Source organism: Oncorhynchus clarkii, chromosome 21, assembly GCF_045791955.1.
Source record: "Oncorhynchus clarkii lewisi isolate Uvic-CL-2024 chromosome 21, UVic_Ocla_1.0, whole genome shotgun sequence".
NCBI lineage: Eukaryota > Metazoa > Chordata > Actinopteri > Salmoniformes > Salmonidae > Oncorhynchus > Oncorhynchus clarkii.
Window position 1 is genome coordinate 30,198,826 of NC_092167.1, and position 8,863 is coordinate 30,207,688.

The 8,863-nt window shown below is 41.0% G+C and overlaps 1 protein-coding gene and 1 long non-coding RNA gene across 2 annotated transcripts; both read right to left on the reverse strand.

Annotated features, from left to right (window-relative positions):
* Positions 1 to 3,784: 3,784 nt before the first annotated feature.
* LOC139379432 (apolipoprotein L3) lies at positions 3,785 to 6,938 on the reverse strand. The gene is made up of 5 exons (XM_071122245.1): positions 6,883 to 6,938; positions 6,661 to 6,735; positions 6,121 to 6,175; positions 5,524 to 5,712; positions 3,785 to 5,422 (listed from the first exon to the last, which is right to left on the reverse strand). Exons 2-5 carry the CDS (start codon positions 6,714 to 6,716, stop codon positions 4,559 to 4,561), a joined length of 1,164 nt encoding a protein of 387 aa, XP_070978346.1. The 5' UTR covers positions 6,717 to 6,735; positions 6,883 to 6,938; the 3' UTR covers positions 3,785 to 4,558.
* A 476-nt stretch (positions 6,939 to 7,414) lies between these two features.
* LOC139379433 (uncharacterized) lies at positions 7,415 to 8,054 on the reverse strand. The gene is made up of 3 exons (XR_011628383.1): positions 8,007 to 8,054; positions 7,691 to 7,793; positions 7,415 to 7,497 (listed from the first exon to the last, which is right to left on the reverse strand). It is a non-coding gene; the product is annotated as an uncharacterized lncRNA (long non-coding RNA).
* Between the last annotated feature and the right edge of the window lie 809 nt (positions 8,055 to 8,863).

Consider the following 8,863-nt stretch of genomic DNA (forward strand, 5'->3'; position numbering starts at 1 on the left):
GGTTACACATGTCTGGCTGGCAGTTGCTGATTGTCTTGGCTAGGGCTGGTGCTTGGATCTGAGAAGAACTTCAGTCTCTATGTCCTGTGCCTGTTCAGGCTGAATCTGTACCATGATGTCATTCAGGTTCACTTCTATCATGACTCAGGATATGACCCAGAAACAGGTCAAAATATATATTATACAAGGGGACATGCCAGGGCAGGCATAATGGTCAGAACTAGAAAGACTCAAAAATGGGAAACCACGCTGGTAAGACTTGACAGGAGAAGACGAACTGGCAACAGACAAACAGAAAACGCTGGTATGAATACCCAGGGGATAATGGGGACAAATGGGAGACACCTGGTGGGGGGTGGAGACAAGCACAAGACAGGTGAAACAGATCAGGGTGTGACATCTTCACTGAGGGTCCCAGAGTCCCAGACAGACACGGCAGCACCAGGGTCTGAGTCCCCCATTCTACAACTTGTACGTAAGTAATGTCAAAATTCACACGAAACCTCTCGGCTAACTAGGTAGCCCCTGGTCCTGTCTCTTTCCTTTCTACACCTTTCCATGTCAAATCAAATCAAATGTTATTTGTCTCATACACATGTTTAGCAGATGTTATTGCGGGTGTAGAGAAAATCTTGTGTTTCTAGCTCCAACAGTGCAGTAATATCTAACAATTCACAACAATACACACAACCTAAAAAATTGAATTAAGGAATATATAAATATAAGGATGAGCTACAGTGGGGAGAACAAGTATTTGATACACTGCCGATTTTGCAGGTTTTCCTACTTACAATGCATGTAGAGGTCTGTATTTTTTGTTTTATCATAGGTACACTTCAACTGTGAGAGATGGAATCTAAAACAAAAATCCAGAAAATCACATTGTATGATTTTTAAGTAATTAATTAGCATTTTATTGTATGACATAAGTATTTGATCACCTACCAACCATTCCTCTCTCTTCTCTGCCCCACTGTAGCTATTCCTCTTCTCCAGATGGGATAGGTCAGTGTGTAGTGCGATGGCGATTGCATTATCTGTGGATCTATTGTGGCAGTAAGCAAATTGATGTCGGTCTAGGGTATCTGGTAAGGTAGAGGGGATAGGATCCTTAACTTGCTTCTCAAGCACTTCATGATGACAAAAGTCAGTGCTATTGGGCGATAGTCATTCAGTTCAGTTACCTTTGCTTTCTTGGGTAGAGGAGCAATGGTGGACATCGACACGAGCCTACCAGGTGAGCTAAACTACTTCTATGCTCGCTTTGAGGCACCAGCTTTTATTTGTGTAAATAATAGCTGGTGCACGATATCTAAGGAAGTCTCGAGCTATTGCTCGCCTGAGGTAGAGTATCTCATGATAAACTGTAGACCACACTACATACCTAGAGAGTTTTTATCTGTATGTTTCGTAACTGTTTACATACCACCACAGTCAGCGGCTGGCACTAAGACAGCATTGAATGAGCTGTATTCCGCCATAAGCAAACAAGAACACGCTCACCCAAAGGCGGGGACAGTGAATGAGGACTTTAGTGCAGTGAAACTTAAATCCGTTTTACCAGATTTCTATCATGTTAAATGTGCAACCAGAGGGAAAACAACTCTGGACCACCTTTACTCCATATACAGAAATGCATACAAAGCTCTCCCTCACCCTCCAGCTGACAAATCTGACCATAATTATGTCCTCCTGATTCCTGCTTACAAGTAAAGAATTATAGCAGGAAGCACCAGTGACTAGATCAAAAGAAAGTGGTCAGATGAAGCAGATGCTAAGCTACAGGACTGCTTTGCTAGCACAGACTGGAATATGTTCCAGGATTCCTCCGATGGCATTGAGGAGTACACCACATCAATCATTGGCTTCATCAATAAGTGCATTGATGACGTCGTCCCCACAGTGACCGTACGTACATACCCCAACCAGAAGCCATGGATTACAGACAACATCCACACTGAGCTAAAGGTTAGAGCTGCCGCTTTCAAGGAGCGGGACTCTAACCCGGAAGCTGATAAGAAATCCCGCTTCGAACCATCAAACAGTCAAACCTTCAATGCAGGACTAAGATCGAATCGTACTACACCGGCTCTGACTCTCGTCGGATGTGGCAGGTCTTGCAAACCATTACAGACTACAAAAGGAAGCACAGCCGAGAGTTGACCAGTGACACAAGCCTACCAGACGAGATAAGCTACGTCTATGCTCGCTTCGAGGCAAATAACACTGAAACCTGCATGAGAGAACCATCTGTTCTGGAAGATTGTGTGATCATGTCCTCCGCAGCCAATGTGATTAAGATCTTTAAACAGGTCAACATTCACAAGGCCGCAGGGCCAGACGGATTACCAGGACGTGTACTGCGAGCATGCACTGACCAACTGGCAAGAGTCTTCACTGACATGTTCATCCTCTCCCTGTCCGAGTCTGTAATACCAACATGTTTTAAGCAGACCACCATAGTGCCTGTGCCCAAGAACCAAGGTAACCTGCCTAAATGACTACCGACCCGTAGAACTCACGTCTGTAGCCATGAAGTGCTTCGAAAGGCTGGTCATGGCTCACATCAACACCATTATCCCAGAAACCCTAGACCCACTCCAATTTGTATACCGACCCAACAGATCCATAGATGATGCAATCTCTATTGCACTCCACACTGCCCTTTCCCAGCTGGACAAAAGGAACACCTACGTGAGAATGCTATTCATTGACTACAGCTCAGCGTTCAACACCATAGCGCCCTCAAAGCTCAGCAATAAACTAAGAACCCTGGGACTTAACTACCGCGGAACATATCCCAGTTTGCATGATCAAAACTATCTTAAAGTGTGGATTCTGATTGGTCAGACTAGTGTTGAATAGTCCTTAGCACAGGTACTTCCTGTTTGAGTTTCTGCCTATAGGAAGGGAGGAGCAAAATGGAGTCGTGATCAGATTTGACGAAGAGAGGGCGGGGGAGGGCTTTGTAGGAATCCCGGAAGTTGGTGTAGCAGTGGTTGAGTGTTTTAGCAGCACGAGTACTACAGTCAATAGGTTGGTAGAACTTCGGTAGCGTTTTCCTCAAATTTGCTGTGTTATAATCCCAGCTACAATAAATGCAGCCTCAGGATATGTGGTTTCCAGTTTGTATAAAGTCCAGTGAAGGTCTTTGAGGGCCGTTGTAGTATCAGTTTGAGGTGGAAAATACACGGCTGTGACTATAATCGAAGAGAATTCTCTTGGGAGGTAATACGGTTGGCATTTGATTGTGAGGTATTCTAGGTTGGGAGAACAAAAGGACTTGAGTTTCTATATGTTATCACAATCACACCATGAGTGGTTAATCATGAAACATACACTCTTCCTTTCTTCTTCCTTGAGAGTTCTTCATTTCTGTCTGCACGATATACTGAGAACCCAGCTGGCTCTACTTACAGAGACAGTATATCCCGAGAGAGCCATGTATCCGTGAAACAGAGATTGTTACAATCCCTGATGTCTCTCTGGAAGGAGATTCTCGCTTTGAACTCGTCTATTTTATATCCAGAGACTGAACATTATACTATATTATATATGGTATATTATAGTATATTATATATTATATACTCAAAAGGGGTGGATGGTGTGCACCCCTCGTTACACATGAAACATTGTGCAGTGTTACCGTGTCTTCAGGACTCAGGGAAACAAGGGTACATGTTCAAGGACTCCATGAAAAATAAATAAAATGGAACTACTCTTAGAAGCATTCAGTTGAATGTGAAATGTCAGAATAACAGTAGAGATAATTATTTATTTCAGCTTTTATTTATTTCATCACATTCCCAGTGGGTCAGATGTTTACATACACTCAATTAGTATTTGGTAGCATTGCCTTTAAATTGTTTAACATGGGTCAAACATTTCAGATAGCCTTCCACAAGCTTCCCACAATAAGTTGGGTGAGTTTTGGCCCATTCCTCCTGACAGAGCTGTAACTGAGTCAGGTTTGTAGGCCTCATTGCTCGCACATGTTATTTTCAGTTCTGCCCACAAATGTTCTATAGGATTGAGGTCAGGGCTTTGTGATGGCCACTCCAATAACATGACTTTGTTGTCTTTAAGCCCTTTTGCCATAACTTTGGAAGTATGCTTGGGGTCATTGTCCATTTGGAAGACCCATTTGCGACCAACCTTTAACTGATGTCTTGAGATGTTCAATGCTTCAATATATCCACATAAGTTTCGTCCCTCATGATGCCATCTATTTTCTAGTTGACAAGCTCCATTACTGCAGTAATTAAATAATAAAGTTGACTTGTTTTGAAGAAATGTTAAAGTGTCTACTTTTGATTAGAATATTTCCATGACACGGTTATGATATAAAATGAAATGTTTCAGAAGTAGAGGCGTCTTGTGATATTGATCTTTACCACTTAGTTATCGTAGCTGAGTCCTACAAGCAATGTCTTAAGGATTTAATCAGGTTCTGGGAATCAGAAAGGCAATCTGCCTATGCCTGTCTTTTGCAGACAAGTTGCATATTAAAGTATGATTGGATTTGTTGTTTATGCATCCCGTACAATCACTGAGTAGATCAGTCGTCTAAGTAACAGTCCTCTATCTTAGGAATGAACGAGATGACGTCCCTCAGTTCGTTCAGGCTCTCCTGTAGCTGTTCAGCTGTCTGTCTGATCGTCTGGATGAACTTCATGGTCTCTGACTTGACCTCAGCCTTTGGTTCTTCACATCCAGGCTCCAGCTCAGTGAAGGAGTCTGTGTCCATCGCTTTTAACTTACTGGTATCATTTGCCTTCGCATGTCGGATGTTGTGGATCTCTTTGGCGTCCATGGCGATGAAGAAGATATCAACCGCTACAAAAAAAGCTGAAAATATTCCTGTCGCCATCTCTGCCACACGCACTGCCCTGGCAGTTTGGGCTGCCACCTTGCCGATATTGGCCACCCGGAGTAGTCTGAAGAGCTCTGTGGCGCCCGCAACGCCTTTCCCAACCCTTACCCCAGCACTAGCAGCGGCCTCTAAATTTAAACCGGCACTTTCTGTCTTAGAAGAGCTACTTTTCATGAGTGTCTCCAAACCCTCAGCGATGTCTTGTAGAGATGTCACCACAGAGTTCATCTTCTCCTGGAACTCCTTGATGATGTTTTTCATGGCTAGGCGGTCGGTGGACTGATTGACCATGTTGGTGATGTTGGATACTCCGGCTGTGGCTCCACCAGTGACAGCAATCCCAATACCCACCCCAGTGACAATGAGGGAGGCGCCCAGAGTGAAGGGAGCCATGATGAGCCCGACTAAAGAGGTGATTCCTCCAGCTGCCCCAATAACACCTCCTGTCAGACTGCCTATGGTGGTGCCTTTGTGAATACTCTCCAAGCCACCTGCCAGAGTTCTCAGCTTGTCCAAGGTGGTCTGGAGTTCCTCCACAGTTTTCTCACTCTACAGAAATGAATGAGCACATGTGTATTAATGAATGAATGGAAATGTAGATGGTTATCAGACATATTGAATGATTGAACGATTGATATTGCATAGCAAACCTTTTTTTTAAGGAAACTGATAATGAAGGGTTTTGCCATGATGTCACCAGCTGAAGGCCTAATGGTCGGGTCTTGTTGGAAGATGTCACACAGGAGTTCGCAGAGCTCCGGTGAGAAGCTCTTTGGTAGGGATGGGTAAGATCCTCTCAATATTTTTTTAATGAGGTCCGTTGTTTTCACTGCAGTGAACTGAGAAGAAAGAACGGTCTATTATCACACAATATCCATCATTATCTAGTGGTGGACAGGCAAAATAGAACGAGTTCAACTTATGTCGGAATTATTGGATTTTGATCGACCCTTCAAGTCAGAATTTTGCATCCCGAGTTTACAAGTTTTTGGTATCTGATCTTTGATCTTTTCAGCTGAATTTATAAAACAGAGCAATCTTACAATCATAATATTTTTTATAAGATACATGTAGCTAGTTTAATTTGGTCAATGTTAGCTATCTTAAGCTAGCTGGGTAGACACTTATCTCATTGGTTGAATAATTGTTTCTACTTTAAAACTATTTGACTGCACTCATGTCGTATACAACTTCACCAACTGGAAAATACGAAATAACAACAAGCATTTAAATGCAGGATTACTTACTGCACCCTGAAGCATACACAACTCATACAGCACACATCCCAAGGACCAAATATCACTGCAAAGGATGGAAAATAAACATGTTAATTCTCATGTAATTATTATTATTTTACACTGCATAACACTCACTTATTTTTACACTTATAAACCTGTTAACAAACATATCCTATGGTAACACTGTGTCTGTGAGCATGTGTGTGTGTGTGGAGTAACAGCCATGTCAGTGGATCTCTGCAAATGTCAACTTACTTCACATTTTCATTATTGTCTAGGTCATCTTATTGGCCAGATTTACCTAACGTATGGCTTGGGACATGACTTTATGACATAGATCATGTCATTTTATGATGCCACATCGTAGGCCTTAAGACAGAGTTACAGTAAATGAGGGATTATCTAGCCTCAAATGTTTTGTTTGCTTTTGTGATTTCATTCTCATCTCACTTTACCTTGAACAATTAGGGAAATTGCTAATTATTACCTCAAAATCTTTACTTTTTTCCAGGAATATATATTTAAATATGCATGTTAAATATTTTCTACCTTTTGGTGTCATATATTCCACCAGTTAGAATCTCTGGGCCTAAATAACCCACCATTCCATCCTCGTTGGTAGTCCTGATAAACAAAGTAGGCACATTAAACAGATTTCCTCCCCCCTACTCATTTATGTAATCAAAAATACTCAACTATTAATTGGTGTAACTATTAATGTATGTTGTGTAAATTCATCATGAGCCTTTTATAATTACCAAACTAACATACTTTTCATTGACACTTCCAAACGCTCCCAAACGAAGTGTTTCAAATTCTGTGAGAAGTATGCTCTAGTATAGATAAGAAAATACCAGTTGAGGTGTTAAACAACAGTTTATGACATTCCATCGTTTAATTTCCGCACTGATATGAATCATAACATACATTTGTGTAATAATCTCTAGTTGTATTGCTGTGAAGTCAACAATCCCCCACAAATCACAACATGCAGTTGATTGTTTAACAGGGATTTACATAAAACCTTACATTTTATTTTATTTTATTTCTTTAAGTTTATTTCCAGGCTATCTTTAAACTAATAGCCTTTGCATGATGTTCTATTAGCTGTACCTGGGGTCTCAGTTCTCTGTGAAGAAGGCCCTGGTCATGTACATGCTTCAGGGCCATGCAGATCTTGACAAACCAGTCCATAATCTGTGAAGGTATCAAAGTGATTATATATTTAGCCTAAAATAAAAACAGTTGTGGTGTGGAATTTTCTAGTTATTACTTCAGTTACCTTCTCAGAGTACTCTTCTGTAGGGTTTGTCATCTGCTCTTGTATCTTCTGAGAGAGATTTCCCTTTGCACAATGGTCTGTCACTATATAGTAGCAGTTATCCTCTGTGAAAATGTATTAGTAGTTTGTGTGTGAATACTACTTGAGAATACTAATCGTGAAACATATTAATACTGTAGTAGTTCACTTGTTGAAGTTGCAAATACTGTATTAACTTGTAATTCCAATACATTGTCTCTGAAAAAAATGAAATACATAAAACGACAAATAAAACAACAAAATGAATGATGTAGTTACCTGGAAATGAGTTTTTGTAGCTTACAATGTGGGGGTGACTAATCTGTCTGAGGCATTCAACCTCTGAGACAATATCTCCAGCACTGGAGTTCAGGACAGATGTCTGTCAAAACAAATGATATGTGACTTATTGAAAGATATAGGCATGTTAATTATTTAGTTTATCTTTATGAATATATGTCACTATCAATCATTATTTTTGCACCTGCAGAGTTGCCTATAATTGAAAACCAATTATGTATCCTATCCCTCTGTGATCATTCCAAAAAACTCTAAGATGTAATCAATTCAGAAATAACAAATAGTTCTCACATACCTCATTCAGTTTGATCTCTTTAATGACGAACTGGTCACCATGTTTGTCAGTAGCTATGACACCGTTCTCTACCTCCTTCTGGGTAGTGTATCCTTTCTTCTCAAGGACACTCTGTGTTTTCCCCATCTTTAGATTCCACTGGAATCTGTGTCTCACTCATGTCAATTAGCAATGTTCATCTTTTTTTTTAATCAATAAAGTACATTTTAATATACACTGACGTCACAAAACATTAGGAACACCTTCCTAATATTGAGTTGCACCCCTTTTGCACTCAGAACAGCCTGAATCCGTCAGGGCATGGACTCTACAAGGTGTCGAAAGTGTTCCACAGGGATGCTGGCCCATGTTGACGCCAATGCTTCCCACAGTTGTGTCAAGTTGGCTGGATGTCCTTTGGGTGGTGGACCATTCTTCATACACACGGGATACTGTTGAGCGTGAAAATACCAGCAGCTTTGCAGTTCTTGACACACTAAAACCGGTGCTCCTAGCACCTACCCCGTTCAAATGCACCATTCACTCTCTGAATGGCACAATTGTCTTAACATGTGATATTAATAAGGGATCATATCTTTCACCTGGATTTACCTGGTCAGTCGATGTCATGGAAAGACCAGGTGTTCCTAATATTTTGTACACTCAGTGTAAAACACATTGGTTTGCAATAATACAACATACCAGTAAGGAATATGTTAGTAACACAGGTTTTTACCTTTGCTTGTCTGTCTTCTGGTTGTGCTGCTGGCTTACTTTACCTACGATTTGATTAGGAGTTCCAGTCTTATATGCAGGACTCCTCCTCTACTTACATGGTTTGATCAAACAAACACACCCATATCCGCATTACATGTTAA

Excerpts from the sequence above, each read along its gene's own strand:
- LOC139379432 (XM_071122245.1), bottom strand. The coding sequence starts at position 6,716 with ATGGTGGGTTATTTAGGCCCAGAGATTCTAACTGGTGGAATATATGAC. Across the intron at positions 6,176-6,660 it reads GGAATATATGACACCAAAAG|TGATATTTGGTCCTTGGGAT; the intron begins GTAGAAAATATT and ends CATCCTTTGCAG. Across the intron at positions 5,713-6,120 it reads TGTGTATGCTTCAGGGTGCA|TTCACTGCAGTGAAAACAAC; the intron begins GTAAGTAATCCT and ends CTTTCTTCTCAG.